Below are 24,905 nucleotides of genomic sequence, written 5' to 3'. Positions count from 1 at the left end.
TGTGATGCGTTGAAATGAATTATGAGGGACCCCTTATATAGGAATCTCAAAATAAAATCACCTTTTGGCCGACTAAGAATTATCATATTTTAGCATCGAGGATACTTTCAGAAATGGCAAGTTTGACATATTATCCTTCCAAAATTTTAGCAAATATATCTGACAAAGCACCATTGTCTCGACAAATTAGGCTTGAATTTTTAGGAATGCGAGATAATAGGGTCTTAATACCAAAAATATAATTTATATAATAAGTTATAATATTTAAAATGGAATAGCATTCATAATATTGAATTAGAAATGTGAAGTACCAAAAGGAGTGCCAGGAGAGTGTGAAATTGGACTCTATAATAAAATGAGTACAATTTTTACGATGCTACACTTTACAGCAATGAAAGATGATAAAAATGATGGGCACAAGGAATGCTTTAAGCGAGAGCATATCTGGAGGTGGCACATACGATGTTTTAGAATATTAGTTCATTGGTGGTGTATGATGACCTACTAGAGCAAACCAACAAGCAATAATTTTTGCATAGACGACTTATGTCTTCTTCACTCGATTAATCCAGAGAGTGACTCCATTCACAATAATGTGCAAGAAAGAATATGGTCCAATAAATAAAGATCTAGTGGAAAGTATTGTGGACCAAATTTTATGTTGACAGTATAAATTTATTATATCTAATCTCAAAGATCTAACCATTCAAAGTAGCCAACTATCTTTAGAAGCATAGGTTGCACACAAAATACCGCTTACATAATTATATATAATTTCAAAGACCTAATCATTCAACATAACCACCTATCTTTAGAAACATAAGTTGCACACAAAATGTTGCTTGCTTAACTATCTCTCAAATGACTTTGTACATTACCTTGTTATATGCTTAAAACAATATTGAACTCAACAAATACAATCATCATCGATGCACCATTACATACAAAAATGCAATTACTAGTTATTATATTTATATAAAATATATTTCTAATATGGTGATAGAAATTGCCTAATTGAAAACATCCTAGACTTCCTCATTCACATCCACTCCACATGAACGGTGTAGATTTATTCTCAAGAGCTTGCAATTAATTCTCTTGCACACCGCGCCCATTCTCATCACAAGCATTTATTTGGTGAAATCTACTCTTCTAATCCTTTATATGTCACTCTCTTCGGGTTACTTAACGCTTACTCCAACCCCTGAACCGGTAAAGAATAAAAAAATCAGAGGCAATTAAACAGAATTCGCATACGCAGGACAGCAGCAGTGAGACAGTGGGCTGCCTTTTCCTCTGGCCGAGGAATTCTCTGGAAGCTTCAAGAAGCTCCCTGAGATGGTCACCTGCCGTAGTTCTTAAGATTGATCAACTCCAGAACTTCCTACCGGGCAAAGCCCATGTAAGCTGCTAACCGCCATTAATTTTTTTTAATTGTAAAACTTTCATTTCATTTTAAGTATCTGTATTGCATAACTTGTTATGATTGTCTTTATGCTGTGGGATTGGTGTTGTTCTGCTGAATTAAGCGAAATATCTAGTGGCAAGAGCGTGATTGCCAGCACTGTATTATCTGTTTGATTTTGCTCTTGGATTGTGGTTTATCATGCGTGAAGTGTATCTGGATCTTGTGTTTTTAAGCGAGCTGGTGTTCGAATTTGTGTGATGTCGCGAGATAGATGTTGAATTTTTGTGGTATTTAAACAGTGCTTCCCCTTTGAATGCCATTATCATGTTTTTGTTTTTGGGTTTAGTTTTGTGTTCGAAATGCTGAAAACCCTTGAAACAGCGAATGTTGACTTAAATCGTAGCTGAGTTTTTGTGATTTTAAGCGAAAGTTTGTTTTGGTGTTTTGTTGTGCGGTGGGATTGTTACGACGGCTGAAGAATTCTGTAAATCTGGGTGGTAAGAGAGTGCTTTCTTTTGCGTTTGGATGGTAGTTCTATGTTGATCTTATGTACCATCTGTAAAGTATAACTGGATTTTATATTTTTAAGTCCTCTGGAATCTTCGTATGTCTTAGAAGCAATGCTGGGAAAGGTGATTTTTGGGAATTCGAGTGGTATTCTAAAAGAAAATTCTCCCCTTGAATGGTTGATCGTTGTTGTTGTTGTTCATCTCTGGACTACTTGAAACCCTTGATTCATGTTTATTGGCTGAAAAACATAGCTGTAATTTGTGCTTCTAAGAGAATTCTAAAGATCATTCTCTTTTGAATGTTAATTTTGTGTTATTTGTTTCTTTTTGCCTCCGGAATGATTGAAGCCTGCAAATTTGGAACATAGAACAGTTTTGAGTTTTCAAAGAAGTAGTTCTTTTGGATGTTTGTTGCGTTACGGGAGTGATGTTGGGTTGTTAAATTTTGGGAAATTTGGGCCGTAAATCATGGGATTTTCCTTTTATAATTCTTGTTATATTGCCACACACACGAGTGATGCCAGGACAAGAAAATGAAATGAAATTTGGGGGGTTAAATTGGGGTTAAATTGTGCTTTTCCTGTGTAAATTCGTTGTTGTATAGTTCAATTTGCCTTTCAATGCGAAGACCCTTACTGTAAGTGAGTGTGTCTTTCAAAAGGAAGCTTTGAGTTATATTTTGTTCTACATGTCAAGAATAATTGAAATTGTTAGGATTGTGTTTCCCCCAAATTTTGCTGGGGGAATGAAGAATACCCTTGAGATAATTCTTGGATGAAATTAATTTTTAAGTACTGTGTTTTTTTAAGTTCATTTTATATCGTGGGAATGGAGTTGGGGATGGATTCTTGTGAAAAACAAGCGGTAGAAGTGTGTTTTGGGTTAAATTTGTCCTGGAATGGTAGAAACTTCAAATTAGAGTTTGTCTGCGGTGATGTATAGTATTAGTCTAGTATTATGTTATCAAATTGCTACTAGGGATGCCAAATGTTACAAACTTTGAATTTTTAAACTATGTTCTGCGTTTATTATTTGTCTGCAATGATAAAATTCCATCAATGGCAGGTTATTAGCAGCAACATATAACTAGATTTTGAGTTTCTAACTGAGTTGTTGGTATGCTGCTGACTGGAGTGATTGATTTTTTTAAATTTTTGCTTTTTTTCATAATTCTGGCCCAAAATGCTTTAAAGTGATTTATCAGGGTCATGCATGTAATGGTTACCCCCTGATTTCTTTTGTTTTTCTTTATTGAGAGTAGTTTGCCACACAAAATAACTTGCCAACACAATCTGAAGATACTTTCAAATTAAGTCTATCTGATTTCTTTATTAATTCAAGCACAATACAGAGTCTTGGAAACACCATTACCATAAACCCAATTTGAAAGAGCAGCACCAAACATCGACTCAATTTAATTTCAGTCACTAATCTATGAAATACCTTAATTAGGCAGCCATTGAAGTCATTACAGGTCTGTTGCAAAGTGCAGATTTATAACAGTTATGATCAGCATTGAAACATGGCCTTTTGTGATTGAAATCAGGTCTCTAGGAGGCTGTAATCGCACCAAGGACACCTCCAACAGGTGAATAGATCCTCCAAACTGCTCAGAAACATATGACAGCAAGAATAACCAAATATTTGGACTGGATAATACTCAGAAAATCTCCAGATGAGACTGCTTCAGCTATTTTACTGCTACCTTGCACTAGGACGGTTAGCTAGTCTTCCAAAAAAATCTTCTTCCAACTCTGAATTGCCTTATTAACACATGCTATCACCTTGATCAGCCTAAACGCCTTAGAAAAATGATTTTACAATCCTCAAGTCACACTATAAATTTTTGACATTGATTTCAATGCAAACCACACCTGTATGGCCCGCTTGGGAGGGGTGATTTCTTTTAGAAAATTCAAAATCACATCAAACCCTCCAAATAACCAACGGAACTTGGTCGCCCAGCTGAGGTAAGAGCAATGGAAATGTACCTAGAAGCAGATAATTGATGCCCTAGAAGATGTGAGCCAAAATGAGGGTTCAACTATGCTGGAAGTGTATGGCCAGGTATGTCTTTTCTCCCAAAACTTGCAATATGCAACAAATCACTGAAAATCACCAATTACACCCAAAACCTGAAGTCCAACTCAAAATACTTAATAAATCTTCATCCTTACAATACCAAAATCACCAACAACTCAAAAAAATCAAGTGTATTCCCTAATCGAAACAATGAACCAGCTAGGGTGGGTCTTTCACCGCCGAAACTAGACAAATTGCAGATGGTTTTCCTCCTCAACAACTCCAAGAACTTCAAAGTTCATTTCAACAACATATCTGTATGTGTGCAAAAATTCAGAATGCAGAAATGAGAGTTCAAACTCCATTAATTTTTTTTACCTCAAAGAGGCCCCTATATGACCTTTTAAAAACAATTTTTGTCCCCCACAGCATAGGCATCCAGCTTGAGGATATAACTTTTCAAAAGTTTTGACACTTGACTAGGTGCAAAAAGTGGACATTACAATGGATGGCTGGAATTTGTGGTTTAAGAGAAGTAGGATGTTTTGAATTTTTGTTATGTTTTTGGATAAATGTCAGATTTTGCAGAATGTAGGATAAAACTGTCTCTATTCTTTAGTTTTATGTTAGAATGATAAAGTTTTTATGCAAATAAAATGTACTTGTATATAGCATTCATTCTCATGAGATATATAAACAGGTTGTTTGTCCTATAGTGTAGAATATATTTCTTATCTTCTCCACTTATCTCTGTGAGAAATCCTTGTCTACAATCATTTAAACACCTAATCATAATATACAAACTTTAAGGTTTAAATAAATCTAATTATTTAAGCCTAATTAGTAATGATGTCTTAATAACATTATACACCATGTGAACTATGGTGTATTATTTAAACCTAATCAATATTGACCTCCTCACAACTGTTATACACTCTGAAGACTATAGTGTAATATTTATTTTCCCTGACGTCACCCACTTTGTTTCAACATAGTTTGGAAATGGGAAATGATGAACACTTGAATGTAAACTAGTATACTGTCAACTATAGTGGGAATGGCCTCAACACATCTCCGCAATGGGATATGGCCTTGCTGAACTCTTGATCACGGAGGGACACACTTGTCTATGCTCCTTCAAAGTTATGAACAAAGACATTCACAACTCTCTGCAACAAACAATAGTTGGGATTACCTAACTATGCTTTTTTACAAGAACAAGGACACACTTGTTCATTTTTAAAGTTGTGAACCAGGACACACAATTGTCCTCAACGCCATGTGACTAGGCACCCATAGAAATAGCCATAAATGATCACTCTGATTGGGATTTATTTATCTTTACTGTTTTTTGAACAAGGACAAAGTCAACTATTTACAAGAAGTGTGGCATGGGCCTCCATTTCACATATATTGTGGTCTTCACTCTATCTAGGACTCATTGAAAACCAACTTTCACATGTAGCAGCTGTAGTGTATATATTGCCACCTTCATCATTATAACTTTTTGGCTCTGGTTGGCCACTAAAACATTGAACCAGTCTTTGAGCTTGTAGCTAACTCAAGGCTTGGGACTATTCTCCCACCACTTGCTGCACTTCAACCTCCTGCAAAATTGGCTCACTTAAACCTGATCATTACCAGTGGGCATACAGACCACAGATTGTTGCATGAAGCTCACTGACTATTTTGAGAGCATTTTTCATGATGCTCTTGTCTGCATGTGAACATAATTATCCCTTCATTCAAAAAGTTTATAAATGTGTCAGGCTCTGCAAAAAATGCACCAATATGAAAAGAATTCCTACTAAATAGTTTAAATAGATGACTACAAATGCCATTAGATATTAGTGTTGAAGTGAAACCCTTTTGCCATTAGATTTTGAATACAATTATACACAAATTGGCAAATTTTTGTCAGAATTTGATAGGATCTTCCTCTGGAACAAAAAGTTATTAATTTAATACAATCTCTCTGGGCAAGATTTTAATCCTAAACTACTTTATGAGAGTACGGAAACAATTTTTCTAAAAATTAATAAGAGCTGGATTGAAATCCTTTTGAGGAAAAGATATCAGTATTTGACACAATTCGAAAAAGTTTCAACAAAATGAGAAAACTACTCCCGGATTAGCAGTTTCATAACGAACTTGAATTCTCTGTGCAAGCTTTGGAAATATATACAATTACCAAGAATTTCACAATTCAGTTTGTTTTAAAAGTTCAAGAGTGTTTTCCCAAATTTTCATTAAAGTAAAATTTTAACAATAAACTTTGTTTTTAAAAACTTGCATCATACCACAGGTCTAATTTCATTTCCTTGCACTATGCCTTTCTCAATATTACCTGCTTCTTCAATTAATTTTTTTTGTGTGTTTTCTTTTATTTTATTTTAAGTAAATATTTTACGATAAACTTTATTTTAAAAAACTTGCATCACGCTACAGGCCTAATTTCATTTCCATGCACCATACCTTTCACAATGTTACTTGCTTCTTCAATTGAATTTTTCTGAAGTTCATCAGATGATGGGAATCCGTTTAATTTGCAAGCCCAACAAAATCTCCCAGTTCAGATCTGGTAGAAAAGATTCATGCTCAGCAATTTACTTCATGCTTTGCACAGGTGTTGTTAGATACCAATTTCAAAGATTTTGTTCTTTTCACAATCAAATTCCAAGCAATTCAACGTTTAAAACTGCTACCTGGGTACTGCAAATTGGCTTCAATTTCGCATCTGATCCATTACCCCTCACTTTTGAAGGAGGATATTTTGCCCCCAATTTTGAGCTCTGTACAGTAATGGAAGCATTTTTTCTTTTTTCTGCGCAATTGCTTTATACATACAAAAGAATTCTAACTAATGGCACACAAAAAGCATTAATCTAATTGTGAATCCTCACTCACAAATCATTTACAACAATAGAAAATATCATATATGGGGCAACCAAATAGATGGAATTACCCCCTAGCAATTACCAAAGCACCAATATTTCTTTTTGTCCTTTCTACATTTAATGATAATTATCCCAAGCATTGAACGTAAATTTTTTGCATGGGTTGAATTATGGATTATCACTTAGTACTTAAAAAATTATTGTTAATTTTAAAATAAAATATTGACAATAATTGTAAAATTCTCATTTGTTCTTTTAGTGCAATGTTTTCACAATTTTCTGAAATGCAAAATCTGACAACAAAATTTACCTGCAGCAAAATTCATAAATTTTGTGTATAAGCTGAAAAATTTGCAGTAGCCATTTTTGTTTGTGACGTACCAGTAATCTTGATATGCTTATGAGTATCTTACATGATACCAATCCATTGTAATTTTGTAAACAATTTCCCTGCAGGTGGAAAATGTTTGAAAAATTATTAAGTTAACCGCAAGCATCTCGTTTAGCTCAGATACTAAGCAGCATGCTGTTTGATGCTCTGTATACTGAAGTATTTTATAACATCTGTTTGATCCTAGACTGTTGTATTTTTTAATGTGAACTGGAGCATGTGATCATACATAATATCTCCTTTTTGTCCTTTTTACATTTAATGATAAACTATTTTTCTGTATTAAGTATCATAGAATCACAAAGCTCATTTTTTTGCTCATTCGAGCATCCACGTTACAAACTTATTACAAATACCAGCTCCTTTCGAGCAAACTTATTACAATTACTAGCTCCTTTCGAGCACCAAACTAGAAACAACAATTGGAAGACCAAGGGTCACAACTTAGAAATCCACTTTAAACAATGAGACAAATACAACCAATGGAAGACCAAGAGTCACAACTTAGAATTCTACACAAAGGTGTCCTTCATAGGAGTTGAACTTGGGTCTCCACATTGAGAACTCAATGCTTTAACCAACTAAGCTCAACCCCTTGGACATGATAAACTATTTTACAACTCATATTCTTTCTTTATTTTGGCATTATAAGAATTTTTTGTACAGGCTACTATATCTTCAGTAAACATTTCATAAGTGAGGAAAACTGGGTTATAATTAGATGTCTATTGATATTGCAGGTGTGGTTGTGACAATTTATAGCTTGTGCTACTTTGGACAGAAGTGCAGTTAACAGAGACAATGGGTTCCAGGACATCATTGATTATTCTTCGTGAAATTTTTCCTCAGGTAAGGGTGGAAATTTGCAGCTATTTTAAAAAGACAGAACACAGTTTTTAATTTCTAATTGATGTGAAGATACTTCACTGAATATTGCTAGAGCCCTCAGTTTGAAACTATTAATTTATATTGTTTTGTTGACATACTGCAACCTAATAATTACAATCACCATATTATTTCTGTTTGTAGAAATGCTATTTTTATTCACATTTGAATAACAAAAGCCCTCAATATATTATGATTAAGAAGTTATGGATAGACCGATAAAAAAGAAGAAGTTATGGATAGTATTTTTAGAAATGCCCCTTCAACTGCAAAGGTTTTTGAATTCCTAACATCTTACATTTACATTTTCGATTGTGTTATTACTACTCATATGGAGCCTATTCATGAATACCTTGTCCTATCCTCTTGATGCCCCTTCCCAAGTAAAGTATAAATTCTTTTTTGAGTGATGAAATTTATTCTTATAGAGCCTATTGGTAATGAAATTTATTCTTATAGAGCCTATTAGTAAAGTGTTGCATGGTCATATCCCCTTGATCACCGTTCTCAAGATATGTATCTTTGAGGTGAAGCCAGTCAAGTAGGGAAAACCCTCATGCTGGATGTTGGAAGGTCTATTGGAAATGCATTGTTTGCATAGCTGGATGGTGCCTTGTCATTTAGGATATTGCAAAGTCTTGTTTGTGACAGTGCATATTGCATGTTGAAGAATTTCTTTTTATGTGAGCTTTGAAATCTGGTATCTGAATGCATGTGGCTTTGAATTTATGCCTCGAGTCTATCATCTCAACATCAAAATTCAGCACAGCTTTCTTTGTTATCACATGTAATTAATGTTGGGTATTGTAATTGTTATCACTCCAAGGCATATCAATCATACCTATCTTCAAAGATTCCTTCCTCTCTAGTTCAGGTCAGTATAGACTCAAATCATGCTCTCCCTAGAAGACAACATACAAGCCAATCTTGTTGCAGAGGACCAAAAGGAGGAGGCTTCTTTCATCTTCAAATGCCTAGTTTTCAATGATAACAAGACCATTACTATGGCCTGTTAGAATTTTTTAGTGTTCACTTTCAGCTTCACTTTCCTATGTTAACAATATTTGTTTTCCTTCATATCCCAGGGATGATCAGTGGCCTGTTAGAATTTTAGAGTGTTCACTTTCAGCTTCACTTTCCTATGTTAACAATATTTGTTTTCCTTCATATCCCAGGGATGATCAGTGATGACAGCAATTAAGAACAGAAAAAAATGGATGTCATGGCAATTTATATGAACTATAATTTTCTCAAGATATACTGATGAAAATATTCACTGTACAATTTTAGTTTTGTATGTTTTTTATGCAATGAAAAATGATGAAAAGCAAATGTATGATGGGCTAAGTCTGATGCTGGCTAGTGCAGAATTGTCATCTACATCCTTTGTGTTGTTTCAATTTTTCAATCATAGTTTAAAAATTCAGTCTTGACAAATTACTCTGCTGACCCAAAAATTTTAAAAACTTGAGACTCGGTAAAAACTCTGGGAAAATCTGGCAAATCTGACTGACACGAAAAATATTCAAAAACATGCATAAAACTAAATTTATGGACCATATTACTGATTTCCTGCATATGTACATAAAAAGTAGAGTTAAATGCACTTCATAGAACAAAAATTGAGTTCAAAGTTTCAGTATAGATGAATTTAAAGTTTCAATATCAACAAAAATTATAGATCATAAGTTTCTTCTATAACTAAAGTCTGTTGCTGGGGTATGGATGGTGTGAAAGTGGATGGTATAGTTGTAGTATCCTCAAAAAGAGCCTCAAGGACCAAGTTGTGTATGTGGTGAACTTGTCCCTAATGGCTCTTCAAACTCACCTTGTGTAATGTCCCCGTTTGGGATTTTACAATATTTCAGTCTTGAAACAACAATTCCAGCTTATAGTGAGAAATGTAATATATTTATGAATAAGATTTAATCAAACTGGAAACATTTTATTATAATATTTGATTTATAATTCTAAGAATAGTTCAGGATGGAGAACTTATCTTGATAGCCCGTCATGAATAGATGATACATAATCCAAATCCCTTGCTGTCACTTCCTCTAATATAAAATTTTCATGGACAGCCCTCTTACCATTACGTGTATATAATGATTGTCTTCCAGCACATATACACACCACACATTTGTACCTCTTGCTACTTCTGCAAAGATTTCTTTTATACCTGACATGATCACTGAGAACAAATATGTTACTGCCTGTAATTTAATAACCATTCTGATCTGATCTGAACTGATTAGTCGTAATGTATGACTATGTAGCAGTAGCAATTGTTTATGATCTTCCAAAATCAATGCTTGCTGGGACTATCTTGTTTATTATGGTAAGTCAAAGGCGCTATCACTGATACGTAGAAGAGAACCACCGCTGTATCCACAAACGATGAAATAAGAAAATAAGATATCCCATGATCCTCCATAGAATTTACCTACAATTATTTATTCATTGTCACCCTAGATGTTTCAAACATTCTGTTGTTATTCGATACAATTTGTAGAAAAGGTTCTGATCAACTATTGGTTGTAGAGAACAATGCTAACTACTAACTTCTACATGATATTCAGGTATGTGGGTTTGTTGCTTTTACACAATTTTAGCCACCCTAGCCAACTTGCACATTTATGGTTTTGGTGTATGTCACTTGTACAAAAAACAACCAAGCATATTAAACACTATCTCAACATCCTTTCTTTTCATTGAGTTATGTAAACAATTTATCAATATGGTTTTTGGCTCCCACAAAAATGGTTTTGTGCGCAAAACACAAAATTAAATACCAACTTTTAAAAATGTCCATTATTCTGAGTCAGGAATTGGCAATGTCCAAATTCCACCTAATATCAGTCTAAGCCTAGAACCTTGTAATTTAAGCCTTGAAATATCTAATATGTTTTTGTTCTATCAATGCTTTGTTTCATATAGGTTTTAAAATTATCCATATAAAGAGCGACATTCTACGCTTATGTATGTGCACTTAACTTTCTCTCCATTGTGGGGAAGTTTTGGAGGATTAAAAATAGATGCCTGCACAAGGATATCTATCAATGTATTTTATATAGATATTTTTAAGATATATATGATATATCCTAGTAAAAATGAGCAATTGACTTATATGTTATCAATGTTCATGAAAATACCCCCTTTTGATTTATTTAATTTTACAAATATATTTTAATTTGTTCCTTATATTGCTTCATAGGGAGGTGTCCTTGGGGTCCACACAACATTTTGGATGTCTTGGGTGTTAGAAAATTACTAGGTTGATCAAACCACTTCCTACATTAGTCTATGATAGAAAAGTATATGTATGCAGGCTTACATAATAATATTAATGCAGAGATCAAAGACATAGCACAAGATTACATAAGGTGCATCTAGAGAAAAACCTCACAAGGGAAAGCTTAGCTACCAAGAAACCTACTCAATGTAGTAGTCAACAATGAAAATGTTACAGTACACTTATAGAATCTTCATGAATACCCTTCAGTGCATCCTCCATGGGTACCATGCAATCCCATGCCATGCTACACTTCAGTGCATCTTCCATGGGTACCATGCAATCCCATGCCATGCTACACTTCAGTGCATCTTCCATGGGTACCATGCAATCCCATGCCATGCTACATGTAATGTATGAACTCTTCAAGAGAGCCTAATACAAATGACAACCAACCTCAACCACTTAATTTGTGCTTGCTTTTATAGATTCAAACTCACACAAAACCACTAAGTGGTTTTTCCTAAACCATGACAACACAATACCATTACCCAAACATTTACTTTTTACTACTAAGTTTCCCTAATATTAGATATTTTTCTGATGGGCAACCCACACATAAAATATCTAACCAATGTCCCATACAACTTTGCCAGTGGACCCATATAAATGTTTAATGTGGTCAAATACATCTCCAAAGATGCACCATAAATAAATATTTATTTTACATAATTAAAATATTTCTTTTATTGTGCAAGGTGTACAACACCTTTTTCCTCAACACTGGGGGCAGGATGAAACAGTCTCACTGATTCCATCCCCTTGCAAAGAAGTTAGTAAAACAGGGTTGCCTGCTTGTGTAGGAAACAATGTCTGGGAAGGTTTAATGACACTTCAAAATCGGATGTCTTAAACATCTAACCTATCAAACATATTGATTAGCTTGAGCTTCATTAACAGGGCAGATTCTTTTTTCAGTTGCTTTTAGCATTATTTACTATCAGTTCTTTAACAAAAAGATTCCTAGTCCTTGGATCACAGAATTACATAAAAGTTGAAATTCAAAAGGGATTATGTAGATATGTTCCCAAGAAAACTATTAGCTAAAATGCGTTTCAGCTTCTTTTAGTTCAATTAATATTTTTAAATAGCCTTTCCTGAGCCTTAACCACCTAAACCCCCATATTCGGGTAATTTTTTGTTTGTGCCTGAGTTTGCAACTCTTTATCCCCGAGTCTTGAAGAAACATACTTACTAGCCAAAATTACAATTACAGAACAAATATCTTATTCAGTTGTTTTTGTTAGGATCAGACTAGCAAATAACAGATGGACAATTCAATGCACACAAAGAACACCTAACTACCCTGGGAAAACCTACCCCTTGGAGGTGAAAAACCCAGCAATAAACCTAAGATCTTTATTAGTTAATAATCAGAAGTAATTTACAATATGCTTCAGCACTTGAAGCAATCAGCAGAGAGATGAATCACAGTAGAATGATTCCTTCACACGAGCAGTTTAAAAAAACTTATCTGTAATATAAGTGCATGCTGACACAAGAATGAGGCGTGCTGATTCTAAGGTGAAGTTCGCTTAGCCTTGAATGGAGTTCGCTCAGTCTTGAATGGAATTCGCTGACCTCCAAAGGATGTTCGCTGCCCCTGCAGTCACTCAGTGATGTTCGCTGTCATCTAGATAAGGTTTGCTGAGCTCTCAATGATGATTGCTGCCTTTAGATGAGATTCGCTGATCACTGAAGGCAATTGCTGCACTCTGTAATTCGCTTGATAGCAGATAGAAAGTATTCACTGAATTGTATGTCTTAACAATGATGTTGGTATTACATACATATGAGACGCTTGCCTTCCAATTTACCTTTGGTCGGCCTTACAATGTAAGAAATTTATTACAATACAAAACTTAAAGTTGGCACCAAAATTGAAATAGCCTTCACGTTACAAGTGATTTTAATATAGGTCAGCTCCAACACGTTTTAATACAAGTTACATTCAATAGGTCTTGCTCTATCCACAAGTTACATTATATGGGTCTTGCCCTATTCACAAGTTACATTATATAGGTCTTGCCCAATATTCATAGCAAGCTATAACTACATGTAATCCGAACTTAGCTATAATTTTAACACTCCCTCTTAGCTAGGGAGGATTCTAGCCAAATAACAAATCATCGTGGACCTTTCCATGATATCCATCTTGCATTGCCCACAAAGGATGGATCCAAAACTTTATTATGCACACTTGCAAGAAATGAATATACACAAATATATAAATACACATCATGAACTTCTTTAATGATATCCATCTTGCATTGCCCGCAGAGGATGGATCCACCTTGCATTGCCTGCAAAGGGTGAGAAGAGGTCTTACACCTCAAAACTTCTCTACTGAGAAGAATAATCTGCCACCTTGCTTTCCGCAGAGGGTGGTTCCACCTTGCATTGCCCGCAGAGGGTGGAGGTCTTTCACCTCAATCTTCTCCAAGAGAAGGATCCAATGCCACCTTGCATTGCCCGTAGAGGGTGACTCCACCTTGCATTGCCCACAGAGGGTGGAAGATGCAACTTAATGCATCACTAGGATTGAGACTCCCTCTCAGCCAAAGCTGTGTTCTCCACAACTCCAAGTCTCTCTCTGAAGTACACAAGCTTCACTCGAGCAAAAGCTTGGTGAGAACAACTGCAATAGTGCTGACATATTTCAGCTGAATTGCACTTTTCTGTATCATATCACAAATGTAGTGATAATGAGATTCCGCATGTTTTGACCTGTCATAAAACACAGGATTAACAAACATCTTAATTCTGATTGTCACAATTAATGACTGTGGGTTCCCAAGGTTGCCCAAACAACCTAGCAAGAAGCTTTGTGAAGTCACATTGCTTCACACTTGATGCCATGTACTCAACTTCCGCTGTACTCAATGCAATTGAGGACTGATACCTGCTGGCACAAGAGATCACGACTGAACCCAACCTGAAACAGATTCCTAAAGTGTCCTTCCTGTCAGTAACCTTACATAAAACACCCATAGAACAGAAAATACAGTCCATACGATGTTAAAAGATTTGATGCAAATCAAGAGACACACCATAAGAGTATATAATTCCAGAGCAGCAAGACTATTGAGCATTTTAGATAGAATACGATGCATCAGAACTATGTAGCAAGTATCACAAAGGATCAGATCATAATACGAAGATAGTAAAGCCATCATTAGGCATAGCTACTGAATAAGATGACTAAGGCATCTTACCTTTACATGCCTATCACACCAATGATTAAAGGACACTATTCATTATATGTTTTCAACTAATGTTCCATATTTCTAAATCTTCTATAAATTTCATTCATCTTTCAATCTTACTATTTATGCTTGCTAGTATATCCCTCAGGATACTCCTAGATTTATATCTGCAACAGATGCTGATAATATTAAGTGTCGAGGATTATATATTCAGATTGATGCATCAATTTGGATCATTGCATATTCATAGCAAATCACATCAGGAAGGATGAGAGATAAACATACTCAAAATAGAGAGTAAGACAATACGAATGCCAACTTCAACAATCTGAACTAAGGATTAGAAGTTTAGAACAAATTCTTAAGGCAAGAACAAAGCTTGAACTAGCATGATAGTTACAAACCTTAGGATGACAATTATACCGGCCTTAATGGAATAAAAGAAACACTTAAGATCTGAAGCTAGAAGGAAACAAGTGCACAAACCAACATATGAAGGCACTCCTTGATGAAATAGTTAACAAGCAAGAGAACCCCATGCACTAATTATGATCCCAAACTAGGGTTGTAGAAAAGAACTAATACCAATAACGACAAGGCAGACAGATACAAGTCTGCAAACCTTTCTTAGCAGAGGTAAGCAAATGAGGGTAGAGGAGTAAGAACAACTGTATACAAAGATTGAACCCTTCATATTTTATGGCCCCATTGATGCCCTGAATTTGTCAAGCAGGTATATTGTCCAGATTTGTTGCTGATTCATGCTAGCCCTAGTCCTGCAAAAGAAGTGATACAAGATCTACCTTTAAGCTGTTAGGCTTTATAGAAGGAACCTGCTCTAATACCATGTTAGTTTTAGGATCAGACTGTAGCAAATAACAGATAGACAATTCAATGCACACAAAGAACACCTAACTACCCTGGGAAAACCTCCCCCTTGGAGGTGAAAAACCCAGCAATAAATCTAAGATCTTTATTAGTCAATAATCAGAAGTAATTTACAATATGCTTCAGCACTTGAAGCAATCAGCAGAGAGATGAATCACAGTAGAATGATTCCTTCACACAAGAGCAGTCCAAAAGAACTTATCTGCAATATAAGTGCATGCTGACACAAGAATGAGGCATGCTGATTCTAAGGTGAAGTTCGCTTAGCCTTGAATGGAGTTCGCTCAGTCTTGAATGGAATTTGCTGACCTCCAAAGGATGTTCGCTGCCCCTGCAGTCACTCAGTGATGTTCGCTGTAATCTAGATAAGGTTCACTGAGCTCTCAATGATGATTGCTGCCTTCAGATGAGATTCGCTGATCACTGAAGGCAATCGCTGCACTCTGATGTAATTCGCTTGATGACAGATAGAAACTATTCACTGAATTGTATGTCTTAACAATGATGTTGGTATTACATATATATGAGACTCTTGCCTTCCAATTTACCTTTGGTCACAATGTAAGAAATTTATTACAATACAAAACTTAAAAGTTGGCGCCAAAACTGAAAGAGCCCTCACGTTACAAGTGATTTTAATATAGGTCAGCTCCAACACGTTTTAATACAAGTTACATTCAATAGGTCTTGCTCTATCCACAAGTTACATTATATGGGTCTTGCCCTATTCACAAGTTACATTATATAGGTCTTGCCCAATATTCATAGCAAGCTATAATTACATGTAATCCGAACTTAGCTATAATTTCAACAGTTTTTAACAGTATTTGCCATCAGATTTGTTGCAACACTTCTGAGTTGTCGATTTATAAACTTACACAGGTGGTTGAAATTCTACAGGGATTATGGAGATGTGTTCTGAAGAAAATTAAACTAAAATTAATTTAAGTTTCTAAGTTTCTTTTAGTTCAAATAATGAATTTTATATTATTTTTAAATAGATGTTTAGTAGCTGTAGGCTGCAGTGCCATCTTTTCCCAAATTGTAGAATTTTTTTTTGTTATTGCTGAAAACTGTGTTCTCATACCTCAAAGATACACTGGTGTTTCTGGAACAACTGTTAACACAGAGGACACCCTTGCAGATTGTGAGGACAACCCCTTTTTACTGTGCGAAAACATGAAATGACATTGTGACAAAAGTTTTAACTGTCCTAGTGAGCTGAGAAGAGATACCAGAAAATTGTGGATGTAGTATGAGTAACTATGGGCATCAAAATAATTAATTTAATCATTTTTTCTAGTGATAGTTAAAATGCAAGAAAGGTTGCTGCTTCAATTCTCCTTTTTTCTCTCTTTATAGCAGACCTATAAGCATGAAATAAAACAAGTATAATGTGTTTTTATTTTAGATTTGTCCTTTGCATGTGTATTGAGAAGAAGTATGATATGTTTTTTATTCTTAATGCTTTTTCTCCATGTTGGCTCCACCAAACAGATTATTCAGCTAAATAGAGCAGCTCTAGGCTGATTGCTTTTACGTCTTGCTATATTTGTTGTCACTACTCTTGGGCTTGATTTATGAAAAACAAATATAAACTATTCTTTTATCTGACCATGTGTAGATTGATGAGCGAATTATTAAAGCGGTAACTCTGGAACATGGCAATGATATTGATTCAGCATTGGAATTTATCCTCAATGAAGTTGTTCCAAAACAAAATTCACAAATAGTTACTGAAAAGTTTGATAAAAATTGTGTAAACATTGATCCACTACCAACTGAGACTGACACGAGGATAGATTTGGAGCAACAGCCTCGTGATGATGGTACTTCAGAACTTTTTGATGAAATCATACTACCAGGTCAGTTATGATTTTCTGTACAATGTGGTTGATGTTCTAAGTTTTCACTAAATGATTTCATTGTTTATATTGTTAATTTGTATCAGACTAATTGGAGTTTTCAACAAACATCTGACATAGGATGGCATTGTCATTTTTGTCCCCATTTTCATTAGCATCATATTTTTAGTCAATCAAATGTAGACCTTGTATTGATTTTGGAATGTGTCTTCTGCAGGAAAAAATCCAATTGAGTTTGCTGGGGCTTTTGCTGGATCTTCTTCATCAGTCAATCTGTTGGCCGAGGAGAAAGCATATAATGAAGTAAAAATGAGAGACTTAGAGCAATTTTATGGGGAAATCTGCAATGGAGAATCAAGCTTGTCTGGTGAATATGACATAAGTCATTCCAGAGGAGAGATTGAAAATATGGGATCCAGTTTTCAGGTAACTGGTATGCAATTCAGCAAGAAAAATTCAGGCGATATTGAGGATTCGGGTGTTGGTGAATTTTGCTTTAAAGAAGAAACTGATGAAATAAACTCAAAGGGGATAAGACCTGGATTAAGCTTGTTAACTGGTATGGATTTGAGTAAGAACAATTCAGGTAATATTGAGGATCCCAGTTTTGGTAATTTTAGTTTCAAAGAAATAACAGATGATGTATACTCGAAAAGGATAAGCTCTGGATTAAGCTTAAACTTGATAATTGGTACAGATTTCAGCAAGAAGAATTCAGGTGATATTGAGGATTCCAATTCTTGTAATTTGAGCTTCAAAGAAGAAACTAATGAGATAAACTCGAAAGGGTTAAGTTCTGGATTAAGCTTAAGCTTGATTACTGGTACACAATTCAGTAAGAGGAATTTGGTTGATGCTGCGGATTCCAGTTCTGGTAATACTAGCTTTAATGAAGAAACGAATGAGATGAACTTAAAAGGGATAAGATCTAGATTAAATTTGATAACTGGTATGCATTTCAGCAATAAGAATTCTAGTGATATTGAGGATTCAAGTTGTGGTAATTTTAGCTTCAAAGAAGAAACTGATGAGATAAGCTCAAAAGGAGTAAGAGCTGGCTTTAGCTTGATTTGCGATTCAGAAACTTCTACAGGCCAGCTTGCTTGTAGAAGCATTGCAAATGCCGCAAATCCTGAAGGAGAAAATCAAAGCATGCAAGAAACGCTAGTAGGGGGAATTAGTTTCCTACCAGCTTACAACGAAACAATCAACTGTCTTGATGCAAAGTCAATCATACCTGTTAGTGATTGTGACTGCTTAGAAAAAGAATTTATGGACAATTTTCATATTTCTCAGTCAGTTGGAGATAACATTGATTATTTGAGTGTCTGTAACAAAGAGAATTCGATATACATGGAGTTGGATGCTAGAGATTCATATAGCAGTGCCCAAAGTAGTGTACTTTCTTCTAATTCCAGCTCTTGTCAGATGGTTGACACTGATTCTGTGGAGGGTGTTGTCTCTGAAGCAAGGAAAAACAAGGTTTGCAGTCTTACCTTTACAGTACACCAAACATGGATTTTATGTTTGGATTCCGTACTATATGCACTTTCTAAAAATCTTGCAGCAAAATAGGTATGCATTTGTTCCTGAGTTGACAAAAAGATTATGGCCAATGTTCTAAAGCTTGTTGAACTTTTACCTGTGAAAATGGCTGCTAGAATTTTCCTTTTCTTGGTGCTCGTTGTTGTCATATAAGACCTCTAGTTGATGGCAGATGGACAAAAAGTTGCAGTGTCATTGGACAGTTCAGCTCATTTTAGTTATGAGCTGTTTTTTTATGTAGAATAATAGAAGTTATAATGAATGCATCTAATCAACAATGCATAATACAGGAAGCATTGATGGAAGGTATGGAATCAATTCGCTCCCTGTGGACAAAGATGCAACTTGAAGAGGCAGCAGCTCGTCGTGCCAAGGAAGAAGCAGCAAAAGGAGGCATGGAAGTTTTTGCCAAGGTGGAGGAGTTAAGAAAAACATTAGCAAGAGCAAAAGAAACCAATGATATGGTGATAAACTCATTTCAAGCTGTTAATCTTCTCATTACAATTCATTTCAAGAAGGTACTATAATTAAATTAGGTTGATACTTGTGTAATTGCAGCATTCAGGAGAGGTATACGGTGAGAGAGCAATTCTAGCTACAGAGGCACGAGAACTTCGGTCCCGTATAGCACAATTGACAGCTGAAAAAGATTCAGCACTTTGTATGATTGATGAGGTAGGAAGAACAAATTTTTGTTTTGCTAAGTACACATTCTTTTGAGATCTAAATATTTCTATTCTATCTGAAAAATTTTAGCCAACAGGGAAAGCAGTTTTAAATTTCTGCTTTGTGAAAAAAGGTTCTTTAAGACCCACAGGCAACACATCTATTGTAGCTTACTGCAAAAATAGACACCATTTCATTGCTATCTTGGACCAGGGTTATTTTGACAACATGTGCCTCCACACTTTGAACCTAGCACATCCTTTTACAAATGTTAATATCCTATTGCCAATGAAACAGTATCGCATGATAACAGAGACAAAAAGTGGAGAATTTGCGAACGAGTCCATGGCTTAAAGAATGATTTGTCACAAAGAGACCTCATTTGTAGTTTTGCCTGGTTGTAGTCACCATATCTGATTCCTACACGGTCTCTTTAACATGTTATGCTCTTGTAGAGTTTTGTTTTTGTTTGGGATCTTTAATTAAATATGACTTGTAGATGTGGACGCATTAAGCATCAGGTCAATTGATAATGGAAATATTAAATAATAGGTTATCCAAATATGTTAATGGTAGGGAATCATTATTCAGTTTGTTCAGTAGTGTTGAAGGTTCAAAGCTCTGATACCATTATTAGAATAATTAATTCTTTTAGTTAGTTACCTTTTTAGTTGTTCTATTAATGTTCATTTAGTTAGTCATTTAGCTTTTTAGTTCGTCATCTTAGTTGTCGACTTATTTAGCTTTTTAGCTCATTTACTCTTTTAAGTGCTTTATAAGAACACACATAAGAACACGCATAGTTTTCTTTTTAGTGTTTAGCTTTTTAGCTTTATTTAGTGTTTTAAGTGTTTTAGCTTGATGTTGAAGCTTTAGTTTAGCGGTTCGTCAAAATTAGAGGAGCAAAGTTAGCTCCAAAGCATTTTGTGCATCAGCGGCTATATTCTCTGTTTCTCTTCCTAGAACTTCTTTATTGTAAACTGTTGTACTCGTGAGTTCCATTGACTTACTTTTGGTCATCTGTTGACATTAACATAATTTCTTTCTTTCTGAAGTTTCTTTGGATCTGATTTCAACATTATTCTTTCGTATGGACAAGTGAAATAAATTTCTCTTCAATTACTATTCCACCCTCTTGGACTGGTGCTAAAATTGTTGCTTCATTAGCGTCATCTAGAGGTAATGCCTTACTGCAGTAGGTGTTGAGACATGGACCAGCTAGGACTCGAACCTAGGACTTTCCAACGCTGCTGGAGTGCTCTACCACTGAGCTACTGGCCTCTCTTGGACCAGTCCATCGTTAGTCCGTGTGTGGCTTATTTCCAACACCAACACCCCCCCTTAAGCCACACCTCTCATGTGCTTGGGGCTCCTAGCCTGGACCTGGCTCTGATACCATGTTGAGACATGGCCCAGCTAGGACTCGAACCTAGGACCTTCCAACGCTGCTGGAGTGCTCTACCACTGAGCTACTGGCCCCTCTTGGACCAGTCCATCGTTGGTCAAAAGCCCATAAAATAATCAGAACTTGCAGAGGCCAGGACTGAGAAAGGGTTGGAGGAAGAGAGGTCTTAAACAGAAGAACCTGGATTATCTCATTCTTCTTGCTTTTGTTACAAGGTTTTGGAAAGTCATCATTTGAACCTCGTTCTCATTTGTTTTGGGCCTTTTCAAGCAGTAACTTTCATAATGTCCATGCTCATGGCAGAAAGCGCATTTAAACGGCATTTGCACATAACCCATCCTCTAGGGAAAACCCTGGTTTCAATTTTAGATCAATGAGTTCAAGGATACCTTTAATTAGAGCCCCTTCCAATCAGATTCAGGCTACTGAATTTTTTAATCGCTGGGTGGAGCTCAAGTCTTGTATGTTTCAATAGCATTTCCCATAACTTTCATTGCTTTCTAATTCCAAAAAAGTAAATGGAGGGAGGGAAGCATTACCCAGACTGGCCTCTGAAGAGGGGTACCCTCTGTTGTTTTAAAATCAATCATCCATTGGTTCAGATTCAAATCTTTCTCCTTTTTATCAGCAAGGTTGTGATAAAAAGTCCCTCTCACATGATGCAATGTTGATTTTGCCATGAACCTTCAACCTCCATTCTCTGTCAACCCATTGTTTGAGTGATTTGATAGAGGGACAAGTTCTGTTAAGCATGCCCTCTAATGCATTCTCAAAAAGCTTGATGATTGTGTCCATTGATTCCCCACTGGATATGTTAACCAAAGGAGTTTCTTCTCAGTGTTTTACCATGAAGTTATTTCTTGTCCTGCACAAGAGATGAAGCAGCAGAGTCATTTTTATTCTGGGAAGCATAAACCCTATGACAACTCCAGTGGCAGCAGCCTTGTAAGAATAAGGGGCTATAAAATCAGCAGGACAAACCTATAACCAGCCCAGGACAAAACCAATTGTTGCAAGAGAAAGACAAAAGGTTAAAAAAACCAGAGAAAAATTGCAACCCTGAACTGTAGATAGCTCCATTCACAGCCATATTCCCACCATCCTCAAGCCTGCAGGGCCTGTGGGGGGTAGTGGGAGAACCCCCTTTGCAATGCAGAGTTGGCAACCAAGGCAGAAACAACGCATCCTAAATACATTTAGGAGTTGTTCTTGATGTTTGCATGTCAATGCCAGTAGGATATTAAGTATAAATCTCATAGTCACAGATGTTCAATTGGATTTTACTAATTGTAAGTATAGTTCATCTTACTACAGTGCCTTTAATTCTGTTCCTTTAAGTTCTCATGTTTGCTAATGTAATTGCTCAAAATGCAGATGTGTAGAGTTTTGCAAGCGAGATATAGTGCTGCTAGAAAAGAGAGGGAAGCTGCCTTGGAGGAGAAAATGAAAAAGGAAGAAACTGCAAGAAGAGCTCTTGCATTGGAGGAATTAATGATGGCCAAAGTGGCACAAGATTCCAGGGGTCTTGAGCTAGAAGCAGAAACAAACACCAAGGTCGGTGTCCCTTGATTGTGCTAGATTCTAGTTTTTATCTTTTAGATATGTTGATTGACTTACAAATGACTTATCTGGGATTTGTGGTGCAGCTTAGGGAGTTTCTCATAAATCAGGGCGATTGTGTAGATGCACTGCAGTGAGATACCGTTTTCCTAAAACTCTTTGTTTTTAAAGTCTTTTGTGCCCTCTAGTATATCTATTTTCCTATTGGATGATAATGCCCACAAATATAATGTATGATGGCTTAGAACTTCATCACTTATTTTTTCATGCTTGGATGTTTGAGTTAAATATATATTTCATAATAGAATGCTACTTGATATAATTTTGATTATTTTTCTAATTTTTCAGAGGCGAACTATCTGTTCTATATCAAGATGTTAAGGTGTTGAAAGAACAGATTGATAGCGGTAATGCAAGTGGATTTTTGAATATAAGACTGGCTGCATCTCCCAGGTTTGAGGATGTAAATCGACATTATAAAAGCCTTGACAAGCTGGGTGATTCCACCAATTTTGATGTTTCAATTGCAAGTGAACATCAGCTAGATTGCAAGTCATTTGGTGGTAATGATGATATCAATGTTTCAGGGTTCGGTATGCTATATAGCAGCCATGAATTGCGAGATACTCAGATAGAAAGTAATGGTGTGTGTGATTCCATTGAAGATATGAAAACTTTAACTCCTGTTGCAAGTTGTGGACAGCTATCAAACTCTGCACCTAATACAGTTATTCTCTCAACTGATAGACTTCTGCATCACCTTGCAGTTGGAGGGGAAAAATCTACAGATGAGGAAGATATGGTTTGCAATCATAGGAGCCTAGAAAATTCACGCTATTCTGGAGATACTAGAAAAGAACAGTCATTTGAGCAATTGTCTGATGAAGATGGATGGCAGATGTTAGATACATGATGAGGGATTCAGTAAGTTGGGATGACAATAATTATTTTGCAGTGTCACAGTTTTGCTGTTTTGTTTACCATCGCAGAATTATTCCTTTAGTCTTCGATATTTTATTTTAAATGCTGTTTGGCCTGCAATTTTTGGATGTGGTTATAAGATTGCAATCAATATAGCCTGTAAATTATTTCTTGTCCTTGAGTGTGAAAGATTCCAAGATTTTGCTTCCTATATGGTATTCTAGGACAAATATCCTATTGAACTGAATTGGGCTTGTGAATCTGTAATTGGTTCGATTCTACACTGCTGGATAAAAATGTATAAGCTAGTGTTTAATTTGTAGGCAATACAGATAGCAGAGGAATAATGAATTTTATAAATATCATGGTCTGTGATGTGATTTTATTTGTTGGATTTACCCAAAAAACATTGATTTTATTTGTCATGCATAAAATAGGCTTCCCACAACAAATGCTGATCTCAGTTCAATTTTATGCAAAATAATGCTTTGAACTCGCATTTAAATTCAGTTTGAAAATGGCTAATTGATAAACGTCCACTAATATTGTCATATTCCAAAACATATCCTGTTTGTGCTAGTGAATATCCTACTAGTTTTGTTGTTCATCTCCTGACACTTTCTTGAATTTTATAAAACTGAGATGAATGCTAGTCTCCTGGGTGGCACTTAACTTTTTTCCTTTTATGAGAATGGTTAATTAGGAGGGAGACGAGCAAATGGCAATTTTAGCCTGCAACCTTTTGCTCTTTATGAAAAAGAAGAATTAGGAGGGAGGGGAGCAACTGGCAGTTTTAGCCTGCAAATTTATTCTTTTAAATGTTTTTAGTACCTCATGGACAATTTTTTGATCATGTTGACAGTATTAAGAATAAATTGATGAGTACAAGTTTAGTACCTAATTGTCGTCCTTTAGAGGGAGTAGAAATCCATTTCCATTAAGTTTTGCTCTTTAGATCAGCAGTACTATTCTAACAAGGTCTCTTATTGGGCTTTGTGCATTTACATCCTTGTTAAAGGTTAAGTTTGTTGACTGTGACCCAAATTGAAAAGCTCATCATCCAATGATAGCTTCTGGATGTTACACATAGCAAACAGGCGACCCATATTTGCAAAATCATAGAGTTGGACCACAATGTGAGATGATAATTGAGCAGGAAAAGAAGATAAACAAGGACCACTTGGTAATGGCAGGGTTATTGAATTGAGTTACTATGAACAACTGACCTTTGTCATTCATGTGGTATCCTTTAAACACAATGATTTCCTTAATTGATGAACTGAAAAAGACTTGAGTTTCTTCCCAACCTTTGGCTAGCATATTGTAATTCGCAACCCTAAATTTTTGTCATGCCTTGTGGAGATTAATTTGGCAGTTTTGTTGATTATGGTAAGCTCTGGGGAACATTCTGTTTTATTTCCTTGTGCTCTTTCCTGGATTTTGCA

At 35.6% G+C, this 24,905-nt stretch overlaps 1 protein-coding gene across 3 annotated transcripts; it reads left to right on the top strand.

Moving 5' to 3' along the window:
• Positions 1-1,150: 1,150 nt before the first annotated feature.
• Positions 1,151-23,820, top strand: LOC131044948 (uncharacterized). Of its 3 annotated transcripts, none has more exons than XM_057978441.2 (10): positions 1,151-1,402; positions 7,968-8,076; positions 17,123-17,363; positions 17,581-17,949; positions 18,061-18,845; positions 19,199-19,372; positions 19,467-19,583; positions 22,354-22,533; positions 22,626-22,672; positions 22,888-23,820. In XM_057978441.2, exons 2-10 carry the CDS (start codon positions 8,029-8,031, stop codon positions 23,450-23,452), a joined length of 2,526 nt encoding a protein of 841 aa, XP_057834424.2. In that variant the 5' UTR covers positions 1,151-1,402; positions 7,968-8,028; the 3' UTR covers positions 23,453-23,820. The 3 variants fall into 3 exon arrangements, with proteins under 3 accessions (XP_057834424.2, XP_059075886.1, XP_057834422.2); XM_059219903.1 differs by adding an exon at positions 3,464-3,984 and having other exon boundaries at positions 17,581-18,845; XM_057978439.2 differs by having other exon boundaries at positions 17,581-18,845.
• The last annotated feature ends 1,085 nt before the right edge of the window (positions 23,821-24,905 follow it).

Source organism: Cryptomeria japonica, chromosome 1 (genome assembly GCF_030272615.1).
Source record: "Cryptomeria japonica chromosome 1, Sugi_1.0, whole genome shotgun sequence".
NCBI classification, from domain to species: Eukaryota; Viridiplantae; Streptophyta; class Pinopsida; order Cupressales; family Cupressaceae; genus Cryptomeria; species Cryptomeria japonica.
This window is presented reverse-complemented; position numbering and strand designations above follow the sequence as displayed.